The 23,203-nt window shown below is 42.5% G+C and overlaps 1 protein-coding gene across 2 annotated transcripts; it reads right to left on the reverse strand.

Moving 5' to 3' along the window:
• Window positions 1-1,206: 1,206 nt before the first annotated feature.
• SLC10A2 (solute carrier family 10 member 2) lies at window positions 1,207-19,775 on the reverse strand. 2 transcript variants are annotated; one of them, XM_044250079.1, is made up of 6 exons: window positions 19,166-19,775; window positions 12,360-12,478; window positions 8,215-8,231; window positions 6,939-7,114; window positions 4,256-4,413; window positions 1,207-1,851 (listed from the first exon to the last, which is right to left on the reverse strand). In XM_044250079.1, exons 1-6 carry the CDS (start codon window positions 19,540-19,542, stop codon window positions 1,724-1,726), a joined length of 975 nt encoding a protein of 324 aa, XP_044106014.1. In that variant the 5' UTR covers window positions 19,543-19,775; the 3' UTR covers window positions 1,207-1,723. The 2 variants fall into 2 exon arrangements, with proteins under 2 accessions (XP_044106014.1, XP_044106013.1); XM_044250078.1 differs by having other exon boundaries at window positions 8,215-8,303.
• Window positions 19,776-23,203: the final 3,428 nt, after the last annotated feature.

Below are 23,203 nucleotides of genomic sequence, written 5' to 3' on the forward strand. Positions count from 1 at the left end.
GGAGGTACTTAACAGACAGACCAGTGTCTTTGTTATGCACCCTCGGAAGCGTATTCTTTGAAACTCCCTAATGGAAAATCTGTACCATCTCTCCCCTACTGGCCTTTAATAGAAATCTTTAGTCCCTTTTAATATATTTGTCTAATGATGAAAAAAAAAATATAGGAGCTTTATTCAATTGTAAATGTGACCCTCTTATAAAAAGGCATAAGTGTTACAATTTTAAAAGCATATTCCCTCACCCTCCATTGAAAGCTCAGAGGTGATCTTCGTGTTCTTTGAATGCTGAGGAACACCAGCAGGATCTGAACTCACCTCACCCAAACGCAAAAGGCCCTTTGGAACCCAAACACTCAAAAGGAAATCTATGAGGCAGGGAAAATGTCCAAATGGAAAACAGAACTAAACCACGGGTGATCTGAGTTAAGAATGTGCTCGCTTTTGCTGTAGAATGAAGGAAAAGAAATTCAATTAGATCCAACACGTGGCCAGTTGTTTCCCCCTTGACACGGAACCCTGCTGCCATTGATCAAATCCTCCCTGCTTCCTCTGGTGGCACCTACTCACAGTGCGCAGACAACCCACTGGGCAGGGCCCACCCGACTTCTGGGCCCTGGGCATGTCCTCTTCTTCAAATACTGTTTAATACCCACTTCCCTCTTGGCTCCCTGGTTTCATTCTTTTTTTTTTTTTTTTGTAACATCTAACTCACCCTTATCATGCATTTCAAGTGGGCCTTTATTATCGGTGTTTTTCCCTGCATTTCCCATCATCTCTCATGGAACTGAACTCACTCACTAGAGTAGGGGTGATTTTTGCAGGACCTCTACAGTCTTTGAGTCTCCTGGCCTCTCCCCGCTCCATGATGCTTACTGTGGGGTCTTCCCGTGAGATGAATAGACCTGCTTCCTACAGGCAAACCTTGAAGAAGCCCCTTACTAGGGCTTGAAGAGCTCTTTGCCAAATTTAAGACATGGGAAAGAATTCTGCTTTTCCTAAAAAAAACTAGTGGTGTCATTGGACTCCTGAGGCAGAGCAACCAATGTATAAGGTCACTGATGAGTATGGGCCAGATTCTAATTTGGTGATTGAATTCTATTTAGTAACTCTTTTCTCTTATTTTTGCTTTTGGGCAGTCCCTGGAGAAGACTGACTTTTTTTTTTTTTTTTTTTTTTTTAATACAGGAAGTCAGGCATTTGTCCATGTTATACAACAAAGTTATATAAATAAATAGGTTACAACATTTTCAAAGTAGTAATTAATATGTCAGTGGAAGAAGTTCATTTCAATCTTTTTACAATTATAAATACTGAAGAAAATCTTGATCATTTTATAATAATAACAACAATTCATTGCATCTATATTAAGATACGAAAAGTCAGGTTATGAGATTCTGGTTAAGAATCTGTTCAGGAGTTAGGACGTTCTCAGTGTTACCAATGTCAGTTTTAGTCAGAGGTCGGAGGATATTTCTTGGGCATATTTCAAAGACAGTATATATATGTGTGTGTGTGTATGTATGTGTGTGTGTGTGTGTATACAAATATTTGTCACATTAATGATTTGAACCACCAGTCACTTGGTACCAAAACCAGTGTATGGATTCAACTGGAATTTAAATTTTCACTTTAACTTTTTCCTGCCAAATATCCCATCAAAACAAACAAATCTTGTTAACAGAAGCATGTACTTTTGAGTTCTTCTCTTTTGTCCAGTCGGTGTCTACCTTCCATCTGGTTGAAATCCTTCATTCACCTTATGGAGTGATGACCCAGAGACCATTTCGTTGTCTTTGCTCTCTGAAAATTCCACATTATTTTTTCCATGATATTTCTTGTATGCCACATACGCTGGAAAGTAATACACAGGAGGTTAGTGGAGTTTCATAACAATTAGCTAAAAGTTTTTTTTGGGCAGGGATTACAATCTATGGCTCAAAATCAGCTTGCACTTTCTGTAGGCTGCATGTTGCTTAGAGAAAGTTGAAGACGTTCTTTAGTTCCACAGACAGCCATGGTGGGAGGGATGGTTGTATTTCCTGGCAAGGGAAGGTGAGCAGTGTATGTGTGTATACACGTGCAATGTGCCCATGAATGGGGTGGTGGAAAGGCGTGAATCAGCCCATGTGGTCACAATTTTGAGCCATATTTTCTATATAAGTTTTATCTGTAATAAGAGTACTATATTTTAATCTACACAGCTGATTTTTCTTCTACTTCTCAATTAGTTCCAAGGTCAACAGAGGGAGAGAAAGTATTATTTATTGGAACTTCACACTTAAAATAGGTATACTAATATTGTCTATCTCAGAGGGTAATTGTGAACCTTCAAAAAAATAAAATAGTAAGACGCCTAGTATGGCCCTGGGAGAGTAGTTACTGCTCAGGAAATGTTACCTCTCATGATGCACAGCTGAGAGAGACAAGGGTCTGCTTCAGAGATCTTAATATGTCACAATCCATGTCTCCTTACTGGTCCCTTTAGCAATATATTAATTTTGAAGTCACTGAGCTATTGAGTCTATTGAACTGAGCTTGTGGTTAATTAAAATAGTCCAGCAGTTTTATTATAAATTGTTTTCAGCTGGGACTTCTTCAACACACACCACTTATTTTATTTAACCAAATTGTTTATTCTCTTCTTTCCTTCTTTCTTTTCTTCCCCTCTCTCCCTCCCTCCTTCCTTCCCCTTCCCCTTCTTTCCTTCCTTCCTCCCTCTGTCCCTCCCTCCTTTCCTTGCTTCCCTTTGTTCTCTCCTTTCTTCTGTCCTTCCTCTCTTCCTCCCTCTGTCCCTTCCATTCCTCTTTCCCTTGTTCCAGAAAAATTAAAGCTTCTAATCCTTTTACCAAAATATGTTTCCAGGCACTGCATGTAATTAATAATGATGACTTCCTCATCTTTATTTTTACTGATGAAAATGTGGGAAAGTATAAGACCAATACCAGTACCTGCCTTCCCACCATTCCTTTGGCTTATTTATGAGTCTATTTTGAGTTAGTTATTCAACTAGAAAATTCACTGAATTGTTCTATCAACCAGTCTGCTTTCTCTGGCTTTCTGGTAGACATCATTAGCTAATTATTCGGAAAAAATCTCAAGGTGTACCAAATTGGATGTATGTCTATCATACATGACAACGAGGTTATTAGACCATGGACTTCTGTCTCCTGTGTGAGTGATAGATCAGTGGAAAGTTTCCGAATGGATCCGGAGAGTCTTATATGAGAAGGAAAACTCTGCTTTGAGAATAGTGTTCTGGACAGTAGCACAGAGAAGAGTTAGTGCCCACGGGCAAGTGCAGTACCTACTGGAGTGAAGAACAAAGCCAAACCAGACACAAACAACACTGGACCACTGGGCATTCTACAACTTAACACTGCCATTATTTGTGTCTTTCACCTTCACTATATAACCCTCCTTAAAAATCAATGAGCTTAAGGTATCAGTCTCTTTATTTAGAAAAAAAAAAAAAGTAGAGTTTAAAAATAGAGGTTAAACATATCAGTCCCTGGAGAAGAAAATGCAAGGCAAGCTTTAACTAGGTGAAGGCCAGCAGGTGGCAGGTGCTAAGGACTAGAGCTGGAAGCTACAGTCGAGGAAAATGAAAAACCAGGTTAGTTACCCCTAGGACTTGAGATAAGGATGTGTTTGCTTTGACTGTTTCAATTATACGGACATTACGCAGTGTAGGCACACATGAACACGCACTCATATCTATCTTCCAGTATAACGGAGCCCGATAACTATCCTTTGTATACCACTGTTTTGGATAAATAGCCTATATTTACAAAGCATATCAAGATGATGATCTGGAAAAAAATGCCCAGCTTGGGGTTTCTGGAAGCATGTAGAAAGACACACAATAAAATTCTCCTAACAGGTTAATATGTCTCCCTAATTATTGAGAAAGGGAAAGCTGATGGAGAGAATTGACCTCTATTATTTATCATTTAAAAGTAATACCTGTATAGAGTATATAAGTATAAAAATGAATAAATATATAAAATATATAAAAATAAATAAATACTCTTTACTAGAACCTTCTGATAAAATTGCAATCTTCTTGGGACGTCATGGTAGCATTATAGGCGGCTTTTCCCATCCATTTTTTTTTTTTTTACGACCAGAAGGGAGTTGAACTTATGTCATTCACTGCCACAAAATATTATTTAAAAAGAAAAATGCTATCTTAGCCCCCTGAGGCTTTCTCAAAGAGCAACGTCATCAACAATATGTGATTCGCATTACTCCTTACTTCCTAGGAATATTGCTGCGAAGGCGAGCTGGAAGATGCTGTAGATGAGCGGGAAGGTAAACACGAGGTTGAGCTCCTCCTGGGTGAAGGAGAGCTGCACGATGGTGGAGCACAGCTGCGTGTTCTGCATCCCTGTCTCCAAAGCAACTGTCCGGCACCTATGAGACGCGTTAAGAGGAGTTACCCTTTTGTTGTCAGTAGTTTTTACTTTGTTATTGAATAACGCTGGAAGCAGATATAATGTGGGAGCGCCTGGGTGGCTCTGTGGGTTAAGCCCCCAACTCTTGATTTCAGTTCAGGTCATGATCTCGGGGTCGGACATGGAGCCCCGTAGGGCTCCGCGCTGGTGGTGGAGACTGCTGGAGAGTCTCTCCCTCTTTCTCTGTCCCTGCCCCTCTTTCCACTTTGCACACTTGCGTGTGTGCTCTCTCTCTCTCTCTCAAAAAAAAAGCAGACCTAACGAGAACAAGTACATATATGTGTATATATTCATACCTGCTTTGAATGTATATATTTATTCAACATGTACTTTTACTTAAACTACATAGATATGTAACTTTTAAATATATATTATTATATACTATATAAATATTCTCTATATATACATAGATAATATCTGGCCCTAGTTACCGTTTCTTCTTTTTAAAGATTTACCCTTCCTTTTGGCAAAGAGAGAGTGCGGATGCGAGTGGGCGGGAGGGAGGTGGAAGGAGAGGGAGAGGAGCAGACTAGCTGCAGAGCAGGAGTCCCCATGTGGGCTCATCCCCGGACCCTGAGATCATGACCTGAACCGAAACCAAGAGTGGGATGCTTACCCAACGGAGCCACCCAACTGTGCCCACCCTACTCACCTTTTATGATTTGTATGATATTGAGAAAATGGATATAAAACTCTACAAAAGTTAAAAAAGCATATGCAAATAAAACCATTGTTGTTACTGTTTTCTCATTAAAAAAAATTTAGGGGCGCCTGGGTGGCTCAGTGAGTTGAGCCTCTGCCTTCAGCTCAGGTCATGATCTCGGGGTCCTGGGATCGAGTCCCGCTTCGGGCTCTCTGCTCAGCGGGGAGTCTGCTTCCTCCTCTCTCTGCCTGCCTCTCTGCCTACTTGTGATCTCTGTCAAATAAATAAATAAAATCTTTAAAAAAAAATTTAAAGATTTTTTTTTTTGTCCAGACAACCAAAGAACACCGACTCGCTTATTTAGTCCCCTGAGCAGTGGAATAGATCTATATTTGTGTCTATATATTATATAGCTGTGTATATCTTTGTATCTGTATATATGTGTGTATATGTATGTATATATACTTATATACAAAGACTATATTATGGCATAATCTTTATTAGTAGGTAATATATTCAATATAAATAAAATTACATTTTGAAGAATACATGTACATTTAAAGCAGACATTTAAAAATTAAAAATACAGACATGAAAAGAGCAGGGTCATTTATATTCGTGTTCCATAAATTCAAAGTGGGCTCATTTCACTCTTTTCGATATGCCCTTGGTAACTGTGCAGAGCACAGAGCAGGAGCTGAGAAAACACTCAAGATAGAGTATTTGTTAGAGTTCTTTCAGTTTTAAGTTGGTATTGTTTTTCTGACTAAATCTTGATTAAAAAAAAAAAAAAAGTCTGCCTGGTAGATGTTATTGCCCCATTCTGCAGATGAGAAAAGCCAGAGGAAGAGTGAGTGCCTGTCCTGAGGTCCCAAGGTCAGTAAGTGGTAGGCCCAGGTCGGCTTGATGACATATATGTAACACTCTCCACTACCCAGTGCTGAGCATCTCCCAACCTCATACATGCCCTGACACTGACACCTGCTTTTTTTTTCTGCCCATGGATTCAGATGGGCTGGTAGGAGAGGAAAGTTTTCTACTTGGGACCAGACTCATACATGCTAACCCCGGTTCTAACATCAGTGCCTTGGGATGATGAGTCCATCCTGCCGCTGGCTGGAGGAGCCCTTGTGAGTGACAAGGCCAGTCTGAGTGCTTTTGCTGAAGTTACTCTGTTTGGAAAATAAGAGTGTGAGGCATTGAAGGGGACAATCTTCATTGTGTGGGGAATGGTCCCCAAGCATTTGAGCAACAGAAAGGCTGTCAGTATTTTCTTTCTGGGGGGCTTATATAATTTATAAATGAATGAGTCTATATCATGACATAGTCGGAAATGGGGTGAATGTTATTAAGGGTGAAAAATTTCAAATTTTTATCAGTATTTACAGCTGTTATGGGTTGAATTGTTTCCTCCCAAATGGATACGCTGAAGTCCTAATGCCCAGGACCTCAAAATGTGGACTTATTTGGAAATATAGTTATCACAGATATGCTTAGTTAAGGTAAAGTAATGAGGGTGGGCCCTAATCCAGTACGACTGGTGTCCTTATCATAAAGGGACATTTGAATACAGAAACATTCATAGAAGAAAGACAATGTGAAAGCAGCCATCTATAAGCCATGGAGACAGGCCTGGGACAGATTCCCCCTCACAGTCCTCAGAAGGAACCATCCTTCTGGCTTGCTGATCTTTGGACTTCTGACCTCCAATACTAAGTAAAAGTAGACTTCTGTTGTTTAAACCACCCTGTCTGGGGTACTTCCTTACAGCAGCCCTAACAAATGCATAGTACAACTCTTACAGAAGAAAATTTCTAGTCTGATTTACCAAAACACCATACCTGTGCCAGGGCTGACCAGATACTCTAGCCAGTAAAAACCCTAAAGAGTATCCGGCCAAAGGAAATAGCGTTCCTATGATCCACAGTTTGGGAGCGATGATCCAGGCACTCTGGTATAGGATTCCTCCAACGACAGCTATGAGCACAATAAGGATTGCGCCTGTGATGGACCCAATCTGGAAGTAAGACACAAGCAGACCCAACAACAGCTGAGACAGTGAAGTCACTCTGCAGTGTATTCCCCTCCTGATGACTGTGGTCAGCTCACCAGAAACTGCGGTGTTTGTCCTATGTTCTCATTTTTTAGAAAATAGCAAGACCTCTAAAGTCCATGCTCCATTAGCCTGAAGAAGACATTCTAGCTTGGAAATTATCCTTGTTGGAGAGGAAGAAAGCCAAGTCAGCAAGAACTGGAAGACCTGGCCTCCAGATTCAACTCCTCCTGCTCTCCTTCCTTTGGTAAGTCATACAACTTCTACTAGTCCTGCTTTCTTCATCTGTAGCTGAAGATAAAATGTTGCCCTAGATACTTTTCATGATGATGATAGTGAGACGAGGGATATAAAACTCTACAAAACTTAAAAGAGCATATGTAAACAAATTACTGTTATTACTGTTTTCTCCTTTTCACATTAAAAAAAAAATTTGAGATTATAATTTTTTTTTTTTTTTTTTGGTCCAGAGGAACAAAGAACACGGGCTAGCTTATTTTGTCTCCTGATCAATGGGATATATGTATGCCTGCATCTACATCGATCTATACCTTTATCTGTATTAGTATCTGGATATTTATATCCTCTGTGTCTTTATCTTATCCATATCCATCTCACCTAGGTAGAATACAGCAGGTGAAGGGGAATGCATGGTTACTGATTACTAATGGGTACTAACATCTACCAGTTGCCAGGTGCTGAACTGGCCATATGGATTCAGAGATAAGAAACAGATGATCTATTTTCAAACAGCTTTCTTGGTCTATTTTATAGTACAGACCCACAGAACAGAGATCAGAGCCAAGTGCCATGTGAGTACAAGGTAGAGTAAAATCAGGAGGCAGTATTTGAGTTCAGTATCTCAAAGTGGGCGTAGAATTCTGCCCTGTAGTGGGATCAGGAAGGGCATTCTAGAAGAGTGGATGGCATATCTAACAACATCAAGTCCCCCTAGATGGAGGATTATAATATGATGAGAAAACTGATTTAGAATTCACCAGAACCCATTTGGAATTCACACTGTGGAGCATTTGATTTTCCAACCTATGGCATGGGACACTTACCTTAAGTATGATCTTGGCTTTATGGGGCCATTTGTGATTAACAAATATTCCAATGGAGACAGGAACAACAAGAGCGACCAAAGATGTACCTAAATATGACAGAGGAGACATTTCATCAGCAGAACACAGAGCACAGGACAGAGGAAAGGAAAAGAGTAGCTGCTTGAAGAAAGCTTGGTCGGTCTCCCTTCTTGAACACCCAAAACAGACTCCAGCAAAACAACAATAAACTCTCCGTCTTTACCCACTTCAGTAAATAATTTCATACTGCCGATACAGCCTTGATACTAGGGATGGTATAAATCCTTTTTGGTGCTCTTTATACTGACACTTTTTTAGTTTCAATTTATTGGAATCTTGGCTTCTTTGCTCTTTGGATCTTTATATCCTAGGAAGAATACCTCTTTAAACTTTGTGTATAGGTTGATGTTTGTGGGGTACGCACAGATATTATACATCTCCCTGTTACGTCCCCATAGTAGAGATAAAACAAAAAGTTCAAAATTCTCCAGGCATTCCATGGGCTAATGACTTCTGGCTCAGACTGAGCTCGGTTATTCAAATCTACGGCAGAGAGGTGAGAGAAGAGGTTGAAAAAGTGTGCTTTAAATTTTCTGTGAGATAATATATTTGGCGACCTCTCAAGTAATTATAATTCTTTGCAGGAACGTGCTCACCCAGCCAGATAAAAGAGTCGTACTTCAATTTCTCTGTGTTAGATTTACTGCTGTTCCCATGACATGTGGTTTGTTCCTCCATGTTACTTAACACTCATTGGTCCAATCACTGCTTTTATGTAATATAGCACCAACAACTTCGAACTTCTGATGGGCTGTTTCTTTTTCAAATATCCTTTTAAAGCAGTAGGGGAAAGTGGAATGGAATAACGAAATTTCGAAAGTGGTTTTTACTTAGCATTGGAGTAGATTCAATGAGGACTGGAAAATGGATTCTAGATTGCAGGGCTGTAAATATGAATTTAAAATGAACACAACAGTGATGAAAACATAATTTCTTTGTAGCCTTCTGGTCTTCCTGGTGATACAAAGGTCAGCAGTTACTTTTTCCCAGAAATTACTCAAAGGGATCAAGGCATGGCCAGGAGTTCCTGCGGCAGGAAAAAAGGAAGATGGGGGGACACATGGGGAGAAAATGGTGGAACACAGGATATGGAAGAGTTGTTGGTAGACAGGCTGGTGAGAGCTCCCAGAAAAATCCCCTTTGGGAGGAAGGAGACTTCCTCCCTGGGGTGTCCAGACTATTCTCTAAATTGTGTGAAGTTTGTGGGCCTTAAATTACAACCATCTTGATATGCATTGCTTGTAGTGTGGTAACTTAAATTGGTGCAAATGCTGTGCTTGGAATGTCAGTGTGGTTAGGTTTGGGTACCGTGTACTTTAAATGTGTTGGCTCTGTGAGGGCAACGACCCTCTCCCCCTGCCTCACCATGGTTGGGCCCCTCATGCTGAGCCTTTATCTCCTCCCTGAGGCTATAGGATCTCCAGCCTAAGGCTATAGGATAAGCCTGCAAGCAGGACCACCTGCCCAAATCGTGTTTCCTCTCCTCAACAAAGGAGACCAGGGACAGTTTTTCCGGGACTAGAAGTTGACCAGAAAAGACACTCTTTGCCCTTCCTGGCGCTCGGAGTGTGCGGCTCCCACCTGAAGAGGTGGGTTGGTGTGACTCTTGACTCCCCAGTGGGGTAAAGATTCTCTTTCCTTCTCAGGGCTGTTTTCCTTCTTCTTTAAGTGCCTGCACACCGGCCCTGCCCCCGCCCCGTGTCACAAAGGCCCGTCCAGTTCCACCAGAAACCACTGCTTGCACCACCTGAACCATAACGCGGCCTTGATTGAGTTTACAGAGCACATATAGGAGGAAGGGAAGGTGGATAAAAGCGAGAGGCGGACAGTCATAGTGGGGCTGTGGAGCCAGGTTGACTCAGAGTGGAACCCTACAGGCCGTGGGGAGGGTGCAAACTGCCCAGCCCCTCTGCACTCTGATTTCCCCCATTTGTGAAGTGGGTAGAGTTACGTCTAGCTTCCGCTGCTGCTGGGGGAATTAGGTGATGAGGCAGGTGCACAGTGCACGGCGCTGGACACCGTCCAAGAGACCGCGGAGGGGGAGGCAGGAATGGCAACTGGTGGCAGCTCTTTTCAGCGGCGCCAGCGCAGCCCAGGGGCACTTCCAGCTCCTTGTTCATCTGGGACAAATGAAACCTTTACCCTGGGCCTTAGCTCCCTTCTCTAGAAAGTGTTGAGAACAACTTGAGAAGTAATCAGGTTGCTTGTTTTGTTAAAGGTTTAGACAAACCAATAGCAGGAAGGTTAAGTTCGAAAGCAAGCCTGGGCAAAATGGTGAATAAGCAGAGTTAATATTTTTGTTTCTTCAAATTCATCATCATTATTATTATTATTTTAATATTTTCCTCTTCTTTTCTTTTTTTTTCTATTTTCTTTTCTTTTTGTTCTGACCTCTTCTCTGATGACTTTTACCTCCACTGAGGTGCTAATTACTCTTTCTTATGTTTTTGTCCTTTCAAAATTTATTCACATTAAAGGGTGTGGTATAAGTCATTCATACTATAGTTCAAATTATTCAATATTACCATGGAATGTTTTCCAGATGGGAATGGATATCTAGAGGAGAATATTTTAAAGCTTAAAGTATTTTTTAAAAGATTTTATTTATTTATTTGGCACAGAGAGACACATATTTATATATTTGATAGAGGGAGACACAGTGAGAGAGGGAACATGAGCAGGGGGAATGGGAGAGGGAGAAGCAGGCTTTGCACTAAGCAGACCCTGGGATCATGACCCCAGATGAAGGCAGACACTTAACAACTGAGCCACCCAGTTACCCCAAGCTTAAAGTATTTTTTAAAACAATAAGTAATACAGAATTAAGGTCCTTACTCAGTAGACAGGTTCTTTGGGAGACCTACAATGCACACCATGCAAACAGTCTACATTGTTTGAGTTGAAGGAAGATGCCCTCCTGGGGAGTGGACTGAGAGTTAAGGAGCATGAGGCCTAGGAGGTGACTGACTCTGCAGGGTCACCCTAAAACCTGTTTTTGGGTGATTATATCTGGTATGATGGAGTTGCCCAGGTCAGTAAAAGGACCTTGTGCAGAGAAATCCCATACTGAGGAAGATATGCCAATACAGGTCGTCCCTGATTAGTATTTTCAAAGTTTGCTCAAATTCAAAGGCCCCAATCCCATTTTTATCATGGAAACAATCTTTTGTAGAAACAAAGGATTTTCAACACAGCTGTCCAGTTTCCCATGCCAACAGGAATTCCTTTACAAACATCCTTCTGAGTCGTGACTTAGCTTTGTTTACACTAAGCTCCCTTCAGTGGACCCCCACACCTCCCGAGGCGGCCGGTCAGCTGAATGATGACTCTGCAGTGTGCCGCGTACCTGGCGATAGGTACTATCTCACCTGTGTCTCATCTTTTACGACTATAGCTCTGTGGGAAATGCCTGGTTTGGGAGGGCTGGGAAGTGGTTCATCTTACCCTGGATCCCATGTTACACAAATGACTTAATTTCCCACTGTCATCCGTTGTCCCAGAAACAGAAAAACAGCCCCTTTGGGGTGGGGGTAAACATCTGGGAGCAACATGAGAGGAGACAGGGTCATGACTAGCACACTTGACTCCTGTGCTATGATAAACGCCAGTCACCTTTCCCTCTTCACAGTGGCTCAGAGTCGAGTGTGATCTACAGTATGTCTCATCTGGTAGTTTCCAAGTGCCACACTCATGATTGCTTACTAGGTGCAATCATTTCAAATCATTGGTAGTTTTTTTTTAAATATTTCTTCAATCTGAATGGGAGCAAACTCATGTTTCCACGAGCTATTTGTACTATGGGTTACGTAAAGGACAGAGCCTCTTGTGTCCCAGCCATCTTGGCTTCCTGAGGTCCTAAGGTCCCTTCCTGAGGTCCCTAAGCCCCTCTACCTGATGATTTCGATGGAGGAAGAGCAAGTTTTCCTGTGGGGTCAAGGTTTGGCCAACTTGCATTGAAATGCGGCGTGAGTTGTAATGAAATCCCAACAGGGCTGGTGCAAGCTGGGTCTGAGTCTGGCCTGAAGATAAACAGAATAGGAGGGGGATATTCATGACTTACTTACCTATGTTATTAAAGGGAATGACGATCGTCCCAGAGTTGACCCACATTTTGGTATAGATAAAGAGGCACAGCGGCATCATTCCCAGGGCAAGCAGCGTGGAGCATGTGGTCATGCTGATACTGAAAGGAAATGGGCAGGTTGATTCATCCACCTGGGCTTTCTACGGCAAGAGCTTGCTTCATGGTGCAATTTGGGATTAGGAAGTCCCACAAAAGATGCTCCGACAGCAGCAGCATCTAGGCTGATGGATGGACACAGACATGCGCCCATCTCTGTGCAGGTCCCAGCCTTGGGTAAAATGCTGAGATCTGGATTTGTTTTTCTACTTTGTCTTGGGTCATTCCTCCTTCCCCATGGGTTCTCAAGGATCAGAGAAGATAGCTAATGGCTGTTTTAATTTATTATTTAGAAAGGTGCAAAGTGCTTGGACACGCCACCGTTTGGACTTTCCGTCAGAGAAGAGCAAACACATCTATACCAGCCAAGACTTTAGGGGCTTTGCTGTGTCTGCCTGAACTGAGATGAGTTGGTTCCCCCTGGGCCTTCGGAGGGGAGCACATACCCAAGAGAGGGAGCCTCGGTGTCTTTTTTGAAAGCAGACAGATTATTTTCCCAATGCCTGTGGCTTGAGAAAGAAAGAGGAACTGAGTAGGCAGGGGAGGCCTGGATTCTATTTTCCACTAAGAAATTTACCAAACGTGCGTCCAGAAGAACCCAGGTTTGGTACTGTTCCTCCTGAGAGCATCTGTGTTTCAGTGAGTGGACCTGGCTGGGTCAGCGGACTTTGGCTTTTGACATGGAAGAATACATGGAATGGTGCTATTTTCAGCAATGTGACAGTGGACGGAAGAGAGGTTTTTGGGCAGTGAGTCTTCCTGGTCCTGTCTAAGGGCCATGAGCACAGAGGCACATTCTCTTCCTGGGATACTGATCTGTTCAATGTCTGGGCCAGACATTAAAGCCAGACACTCTGGGTTGGAAGCAGGCGTGGCCACTTACTACACTATATTCTTTGGGTAATTTACTTGACTTCCTTTTGCCAGCTTCCTTATCTGTGAAATGAAGATAAAATTGTCGCCACCTCATAGGCTGTGAGGACTAATGACCCAATGAGTCCAGTACTTAGAGTAATGCAAGGCTTTTATTAAAATTCAGTTACTGTGTACCCATCCAGCCATTGTGTGCATGCATGCGTGTGTGTGTGTGTGCGTGTGTGTGTGTGTGGTGGGGGGTTCTGGCATAATACAGAACTAGGAAACTGGAGAAATTTTTCTGAAAGTTCTTTCTCCAAAAGTTGTAGCATTGGAGACTATCAGTGTAGTAATTTCTTAAAGGTATTATATGTGGACTTGAAGGAAAATGTGAAATTATTTATATCACCTGTGCCCTCCCATTCCCCTGCCCCCCACAAACACCAACAACCACACTACACAAGTGTTAAGGGAAACAGCTGGAGGTAAGGAATTTCATTTTAACGTATGAAACAGTTTTGGCATGAAAATAAGCGTTGTGGCAATAATGTTTATCGGGGCTTAACGTTCTTAATAACCATTAAAAAAAAAACTGTAGATGATCTCACTTAAAATGTGTTTAAAGATTTTAGGAAAAAAAATATACTAGTCTTAGTGCAGCTAAAATAATATAACACCAACCAATGCTAGGGATGTACGTAAAACATTTCCAAGAAAATTCCATCTATTTACAGTGACAGGTTAACTTAATTGAGATACAAAAAAGGGATGCTAAGGCAGAATCCAAAACCAGAATAATACTTTTCAGGAAAGTCCTACTTATAATTAAGATACTGGAGTTTATAAACTCTCTCCCTTCCTTTGACATTATCTTTTTTATTTTTATTTACTTATTTTTTAAAGATTTTTTTTGTGACAGAGACACAGCAACAGAGAGAACACAAGCAGGGGTAGTGGGAGAGGGAGAAGCAGGCTTCCCGTGGCGCAGGAAACCTGAAGCAGGCTCGATCCCAGGATCCTGGGATCGTGACCTGAGTCAAAGGCAGATACTTTACAACTGAGCCACCCAGGAGCCCTCTTTTTTATCTTTTATTTAAAAAAAAATTAGAATGGATTTAAGGTTATGGCCATGATGAAATCCCTTTTATTTCAGAGTCTAGTGTACTTTCCAGAGTGAAGAGGACAGGAGAGGGGTGCACGAAAGTGTTTTCTACCTGGATCATAGAGCAAAAAGGTGGCCAAGAATTTTTTTGTTTTAAACTATGAGAACAGCATTTCAAAGGCAGTCTGTTTCTTTGTTTTTTTCTTTCAAATTTCTGTGGGAAAGCTTCAATTTTGAGTTATTGCTGAGACAATTTATGAAGTTGTATCATGGTTTTGAGTTTAGCAAGAATAGTTTCTTAAAGAACATGAGGAAGGACAAGTCAACAGTTGGAGAACGGAATGGTCTAGCTTTGGTGGGCCACCTTGCCCGTGAGGCATTGCAGAGGTACAGGAGACTAGATGGCCCAGAAGTTGATGCCATTTAAACTACTATGAGAACAATATCAAGCCACTCAAAATGAGATGAAAAACAATTTAAAGGTAATAGTTTCAGGGAGCAATATAGGGAAATAGATTAGCAAAAGAAAAAAATCATTTTACTTGAATGAAATCTGAAATTTTATAAGAAGCATAGGTTCAACATAGAAATACTACCATGAATTTTTATTGGAATGAGGAAAAACATAAGAAAAGCAAAAATATCTCTCGTCTTTAATTTTTGGGCTTATCTCTATTAAAGGTTTACTTTTTAGAAATAAAAACAATAAATGAGAATTCAGTAAGTGTTGAGGAATTTGGTGACGTTGGTGATGAGGAATGCCAAGACTGTTATCATATTTGAAGTGAAACACCAAATTTGAAAGATCAAAGTGTATACAGATAGTGCTAGAAATTGGGGATGTGGTAAGTGATAGAAACAATGTTGAACAAAGGTTAAGAGTCTGGGTAGGGATAACTGGATAAGTCTGGATCCAAATTATAATTTTGACATGTACTGCCTTTGTGACTTTGGTGAAGGTTATGAGCCTTAATTTTATCATCTGTCAAGGGCAGAAAATCATAGTATTATCTCAAGAGGATTATCTTGAGGGTTGAGTACACCAATGTATATGGAATACTTGTACTGTGCATGACTCCTAACAGTGCCTGGTCAATGCTGGCTAGTAAAATAAAAATAAATGCTACATGAGAGAAATAAAGTTTGGTTACTTATCAGGAAAAACAGAAAAAGTCGAATACTGTTAGGTTAGCTCAGAGTTAGAGAGGAGCTGGACATCTATGTGGTCTCAATGGGAGAGATTGCTTCTCATTTATGATAAGCCAGAAATGTGGCTTATCTTGATCTTGAACATCTGAATTAGCCATGAAAACTGATCTGGAAGACGAAAAAATGCAACAGTCTTTAGTCAGAGAACAAAGGACATGGAAGAAAAAATCTAGAAAGTATTAATATTAGAAAATAGCTAAAGGGAAAGTAGCTAACAGATGGCAGTGAAGGAATTGGGAGCAGTGGAAAAAAGGATGCATGAGCAGGGATTCCACAAAGATGAAGTCAAAAAAGGGAAAATAGAGGAAAAAGTCCTTGCATGGTGTGGCTGAGGTCATTGCTCAGAAAGGAGGCTTGAAAATGGGGGATCTCTGGGAATATGGCAGGCACAAAGGAGACAGATGTCTCTGTGTCCCCTGAACTCTGGGTCCTGCCCCCAGCAGATTCACCTGAAAATGTCACCTTCATTTCTCCCAGGAACATTTTGTGCACAGGATACCCACAGGCCAGCTAGAACTGGTGAAAATACCTGTACGCTAATGAGATTCTTGCAACAATTTTCTAGGCTGGAGAGATCTGAGAAGGAGCTGAAATATCACTTGCTCTATTTCAATGAGCGCGGTCCATAATTTCGTTAGGGATGGCCGTCTGCTTTTGCTGTTGTTGTGTTGTTGATGTTTATTCTTTTTCACTACAGATTGCAAAATGTAATGGCGTCCTAGGTTCAGATGAGGAGGGATGAGGAGGAGAGGAGGAAACAAGGGTGCGAAGGGGGGACAATGGGGATGGGGGATGGGAGTGGGGGTAAGAGGGGGCAATGGGGGGAGGGGCGGTGGAATTAGGGGTGGGAGGGGGGAACAGGAGGCTCTGGGGGGAGATGATTTGGTTTCTTCTCCCAGAAACCACAACCAGGAAAGTTGCTATAGATGGAGTAGTTTTGCGGCACTGTGTGGTATCTGTCCGAGCAACTAGTAGGCAGTACAGATACCTGTTGGTCTCAACAATCCTATCTTGGCCGCCATTGCCGGAGTTCCCAGTTGAAGTGGAGAAGGTGACGTTCTCCGAGGACAGAATCGACTCCAAAAGAATGGAAGGTGTTGGAAAACTGTTTCCCAATAGCTGAGGTGATAATCTCTTAATTTGCTTTAAAGAAATATTTGAACAGTTTTTCCTTTAACATGTACGATGCATAAGGTCATCATCTTACGTTGTGGCATGATTAAACTCCTTTCAATGATCATGAGCCGTCATGATAGGCGTCATGATGTGCTCTGCTAAAATATAGCAATGTCCTCTGGATGGTTGTGTTTATAGAACCGCTGGGCTCTAGATGAAGTGATGCAGAGGCTGCTGTGTCTTGTGAGTTGTCTTCATCGCCTTGCAGGCATTTTTTGGTCTTCTCTCTTGAGGTCAGGCTTTCTGGGTCACTTGCTCTGTGGGACCTAGGCCTTCCCCTCTGGTGTCTCGTTCCCTGCTCCCACCTCTTATTTTCACTTATTTTAGTGCTGGGAAATAGCATGATAGAGCTCTAGGACTAGGGGATGAAGAAGGTCCTGTGTAAGGAACATTTGTCAGATTAAGCTGGATTTATTTTGGCTGTGTAGAGTCTTTTCCTGGGTCTTGTTTGAGTTCTGGATAGGTCGAGCTGCCGGCAAGGTGACTGCTGGCCTGGAGAGCCATTGGTGTTATTTTGTTATTGCAAGACAGGGGGATCTGTGGAGTACACATTTTCTAGAACGAAAATTAAAAATTCCAATGTCTTATGTCCCATTCAGGGATAATTCTGACTTGTTGCACCTTTCGTATACACTGATTCAGCTGGACGTTTTCTCCCGAGATTTCAAATTCTACTTTGGATGGGTTTTTTAAAAACATATTTTTATTTTTTTGAGGAATTGTTATATAAGGTACGTAGGATTACATAATCATCTGTTTCAAGACCAGTTAGATTTCCTTAAGACCACAGAAAAGTGTAAGTTGGAGCTTTTAGATTAGGTCCCTACAGTTTTAGCCTGCAGAAAGAAATCTGTTTCAACAGCCAAATAACCCAGCATCGTGCATACTTCTCCATCTTACAAAAACGATTACACGTGTGGCATTATCTTGAGGTAGAAGACTCTCCCATTTTGCTCAAGAGTTACAAATATTATGGAAAAGCTGGTCAGCGGGTGTCAAAGTCCCATATTCAATTCAGGTCACTCCCCTTGCTGTAGTGGGTGCTGGCTTTGAGACTTGAAGAACAATTCCAGAACAAACTAAGGTGAAGTCTAAAAGGACCTTATTGCTATGTGGTGGCTCACAGATTAACTAAACCTGAACAACAGTTGCCATCCTTTGTTCTTTACAGGACTTCCTTAGGGAAAAAAAAAATCTCTTGCAAGGAGGATATGGTATTTCCTTAAGTGAAAAATACATGAAGTGCAGACACATCGTTTGTGTGGCTTTTCTGAAGCCTTGGGAGGATCAGCCCCAGCTGAGATGAGACGGAGGCTCCCAGTTGCTCAGTAGGCACCGGATTAACATGGAATACAGTTTTACACTTTGCAGCGGTTACATTTCTATACTTTAAGCTTTTCTGTTCTGAGTAGAGTAGCTGGTGATTACCAGAGCTGATTACCTACCGTATAGTGTTTAATAAGCACTCGTTGGATTACCACCTGGCGGCTTTGCAGAAATGCATACCTTTCCCAGGAAATGAGGAATTGTCAGGGAAGGAAAAAGACATTTCTCTATTCAACTTAAAGCACTAACTTTCTTGGTCTCATCACATTAATGCTTCGTCTTACTTCCATTAGTTTTTTTTTTTTTTCCTCAGTGCTAGTTCAGACTGGCACGGGAAGAATTGGGCAAACATTGCAATTTAGATTACTCTGTGGGAAGCAGAGAAACCATTTTCTGTTTATTTTATAGTAAGGTAAGCATAATTAAAAAAAAAGCTGCTGTAGGTTTTTGTTTTTGTTTTTGTTTTTCCTTTCTTTTCTTTCTTTAAATGCCAGCAGAATGAGGCAAATGTACAAATTCTTCCTTAGGCTTTATACCAGGAAAATGCTTCTTCAAAGATCTGGCTAGATTTGTGGAGTTGACCATTGTCTCAGCACAGATTCTACTGTTTAATGAACAATTTGATTTCATGATTGCACTCAGAGCTTCTCATCACCACAGAGAAAAGCTGTTTTGTTTTGTTTTGCTGGTACCAACAAGGAAAACTTTTTCAGGTACACGTGTGGCTCAGAAAGAATCTCTTTTTTGAAAAACTTTGGATCTTTTCCCAAAGATAAACAGCAGTTATCCAAACGCCTGTGGGCTGAGTTAGATTAAAAAGCACGAGTACAAAGTATAACCCCCAAATTCCAACAGCTAAGCAGTTGTACAGGAAGGCGAGCGAATCCATTTAGTCTCTTCTGTTTAATTCCTCAGTTGTACCCTAGATCAGTGGCAGATCAGATGGACATCACAGTGACATAGGCTTCTGAAAAGATTAATTCATAATATGATCGCAGTATGCAGAGCTTTAGATATCTTACCTCAAGTCCATGTCGCCATCAACCCAATAGGCCAAGATATTGGAGGCAGTTCCTCCGGGACAGCATCCCATGATGAGTACCACCACGGCTTGGAGGGGGAGGATGTCGAAGGCCACTGATAGGATGAATCCTGTGAGGGGCATGATTCCAAACTGACAGAGGAAGCCGACACATATGCCCCACGGCCGCTTTATGTGTCCTAGGAATTTCTTGATTTCCACGTTACATCCCATGGAGAACATCACCATAGCTAAAAGGACGGTCAAGACGGTACTCAGTACCACACTGAGAATGTCATTGAAGTTTTTCTTAGTTACCACACAGGACGTGCCATTGCACACAGTTGCACTGGCCGGACAGCCCGTTGAATTATTCATTGCTGGATTTGCTGCTCAGATGGTCACAGAAGTCCGCAGAAGCCCGCAGAAGCCCGCAGAAGCACCAATCTTCTGCTTCTCACTAGATAAATAATGCCTAATCCAAGCACATCAAACTTTTAAACCCTTCTTAAACATGTGTCACTTGGTTTTCTCTTTCAGAAGCCACCTGGGAGGGGCAATAAAAAACAATAAATGCTAGCATGTCAGTTTTCAGAGGTAACATTACAACACAGCACAAGTTATGAATCATACAGTTCCTGCCAAATTATTGGTCCGGTTGGAGAATTGTAATTAATCATTTATTGGCATGATAATGAACCACGCCGTAGAAAAAAAGCAGTGTTAATGTTTAATGCCGGGAAGGTTTGTTAAATAATGTCAGTTAAGTGACACTGAGAAACAACTCAGGAAATGACAGAACATTGGAGGGTTAAACCAGTACCTTGTTCACTCACTGCTCTTTGAATGGGGGGCGGTGCTGGGTCCTGAAAAGTCGAGTGTCCTGTGCCAAGTTAAATTGCAAATTAGTGTCAGGCTCTGAATTGGGACCCAGACCCCTACTTTCCACCCCCAAATCGTCTTCCTACTGTATCAATCAGTCTGCTCCTACTGGTCTATAGTGTTCATAAAGTATATGTAAGTTTGAGAAACACGTAGGGTCTTGGTGCAAACCTATGGTAGAGGAACATGCAGGAGCGTAGAATGTTTTCTGTCTTGTGTGGTGGGGAGGGGGCTGACTAGCGGAGTCACCCTCAATTACACAAGCGATTATGTGTGTGTCGTCATGGTAACAGAGTGCTGTTTGAGATAGAGACAATACAATTATTTAGAGGGATGAACCTCAGAGGATTAGGTCAGAGTGACAGGAGCTCTTTGTGCTTGGAGTCAGGAATTGAAATCGGATTTTTTATTTGTGGTGGGGGCAGTGGTTGGAGGTTCCAAGGGAGGCTGATTTTTGTAAATGTCCAATAGTCAACCTCATTGTAGGCAGAAAACTGTACTCGGTATGTAAAGAAGATTAAAAAAAAAAAAAGGTAGAGGAGAGATTGTTCTTGTTCTCAGGAGTTATAATCCAATTATTCAGCCAAGATGCAGCGTAAGAATAAAACCGAATATTTCGATCAGGATTCTCAGTTTATAGGACGAATTCTAATTGGTTTACATTAATCATGTTAAATCAAGTAGGATGAGCGTGCCCGTTTTACAGATGAGGACTTGAGGGTCAGGAAATGAAGTGCTTTAGTCAATGTCATCCAGCTGACAGCTGGACCCCGTGAAACTCTGTCTAGCTTGTGAAAATTAGGAGAAGTACCTGAGAACAGAACTTCTCAAAACACATGAATCGTCCAGGGATCTTGTTACACTGCAGATTCTGATTCTGGCAGCCTATGGTGGGACCCAGCATGCCTGCATTTCCAGCGTGCTCAGAGCTGATGCTAGTGATGCCGATCGAGGGGACCACACCGTGAGTATCAAGGCCATAGAACACCGACGTCAGGGTGACGACCATGGCATTGAAGCTGCTGGAAACTGAGCTTCCTGGTTACAACTGAGAACAGCATTCACAGAGCGCTCAATATGGGGAATTACCTTTTTCATACTGTGAGTAAACACGGGCAGTAGGCACCAAGCCGAGGAGTCAGCTGTGTCCGAGGTTTCCCCTCCCCACTCCCCCACCCCCCCGCCACGCCCAGCGCTGGGGGCCTAGAGATGCTGTCCCTTTAATCTGGGATTGTGCTACTGGGAAGTCGTTGTGCAATGTCCCTAAGGGGTGACAGGGATTGGCCCTCATTGCTGGTGCAGCTCCTGTCCCAGGAGAGCCCCTCTTCAGCTGTCATGCTTCACGGCTGCCTTTGCTGGCATGGGTGGGCTGCCATGAGCTCTGTCTGACTTCATGCCAGTTCCTGGGAAATCCTCCCGTCCCTGTCGTTACCCTTTCTGCTCCCACAACGAAATGATTAGCTAGATAATTCCCATAAGGACTCCCCTTCCACTCCCACACGTGGAATGACGTGGCCCTGGCCTGCCAGGCCCCGGCAAGCATCTTCTGGGACTGACCTCTGACCCACGTTCTGGTGAACGTTCCCTCTGCGGCTGCACCCTGGCACCTGTCAGTCCTGGCTCTTCCCACGAAGCCCATGTGAGGCCGTGTGCACTGCAGTGGTGACGGGCTTTCAAAGCAGCTGCCCTGCTTTAACCTCAACTATCACTTGAAAGTCAGAGAGCTAGCTTAGGACCTGCCCACCTTAGGACTGCCACGTTCACTTCCCTGGGTCTGGCCTGCAACGGGAAGCAAGGCTTTTGGATTGGCCAGTGATTTGGCTTGGTCCCTGGGTGGGCTTCCTGTTCGGGCCCTGCTTCCTGCTGGCTGCCAGGTGAAATCTGTACTTAGCCTTTTGTCCACACTGCTGGAAGCCGAGGAGACAAAGTGAAGAGAGGAGAAAGCAGGTTCAGAACAAAGCTGTTCTCAAATTTCAGACGACTTGCTAAGGAGATTTGAGGCTCCCAGGGGCAGAATGCTTTGCATATAGACAACTTGCAAATGAGCAGTCTGTTTGACTAGACAGAATGCTACAGTTCTGGTTAAAAAAATGTGCCAATGCATTTCTAATTTTCACATTGTTTTTACATAAATTTGCACATTAGGCTCGAGAGGCCTCATATTCAAGTATTGGAGTGATTCACAATTAATTAGTACCCTTAACTTCAGCCGCATTCAAATTCAGGCATCAGACCAGGATAAATGGAAAATATCTAAATATGTAAAAATCATCCTTTTTAATTACAACACAGAATCAGGGAACAGATGCACACCTGAGTGCACTGTCAGGAAAATGGGGCTTGATTTCCACAGTCATCCTCCTCAATATTTTCTGTTCATTTTCTCCATGCACTGAGCTCAGGTACAGACCATCTTTAAGAAACCGGCAGCAGGTTCCTGCTCCTGGCCTCCTGGTCGGAGACGCAGCAGGTCTTGGGTCTATTCAATTGCTTGGGCTTCCATTTGGTGTCTGTGGATCACAATGGAGTAGTGAAGGTTTAACAGCTTTCCAAGCAAAGTCTTTGCCCTGAAGATCACTTGTGAAAGACAAGCTTTCTGTTTCCTCTTGTGGCTCTATTCAGATCAACAGTCGTTGGGGATTTGAGTGATTCTGTTGAATAGTTCCCCCAGGCTGAGATGAACTCTCTTACTCCTCTCTCCTGTTCCTTCCCACACTCGGAACTTTTATGGAGCCTGCAAGTCCTATAGTCAGTGGCGTCTCCACTGACCCTCTTGGAGGCAAAAATACCCTGGGGAGTATAGACCAGGACCAGACTAGCTCTCTATTCACTGAGTGGGATCAAAGGCTCCGCCAGGTGCCCCTGTTGTATGTCAGTCATGTCAGGAGGCTCGTGTTCAATGGCACTTTGTAAAACAAAGTTCAGGGTAATAATCTCTTTAATAAAACCTATGCTGTCTAAAACGGCAACAGCGGGCTTCCGGTAAAAGATCTCTCCAAGTGGCAGGCCAGCTGATTAAGCAGATGAAGCAACAGTGGGTTATGCCCTTTGGTCGTGCTTCCTTTCTCAGATTTTATCCCTTTGTTTCACCTTGGAGGACCATACCTTCACTGCCTCTTCCCCATCTCCGTGTACTGTACCTCCTTTCAAACTTCCA

Source organism: Neovison vison, chromosome 5 (genome assembly GCF_020171115.1).
Source record: "Neovison vison isolate M4711 chromosome 5, ASM_NN_V1, whole genome shotgun sequence".
Classification (NCBI taxonomy): Eukaryota; Metazoa; Chordata; class Mammalia; order Carnivora; family Mustelidae; genus Neogale; species Neogale vison.

Coding starts and splice junctions, on each gene's coding strand:
- SLC10A2 (XM_044250078.1), bottom strand. CDS start 19,542: ATGAATAATTCAACGGGCTGTCCGGCCAGTGCAACTGTGTGCAATGGC. Junction 4,414..6,938: donor TCTGGTCAGCCCTGGCACAG/GTATGGTGTTTT, acceptor CGCGTCTCATAG/GTGCCGGACAGTTGCTTTGG. Junction 1,852..4,255: donor CGCAGCAATATTCCTAGGAA/GTAAGGAGTAAT, acceptor ATTACTTTCCAG/CGTATGTGGCATACAAGAAA.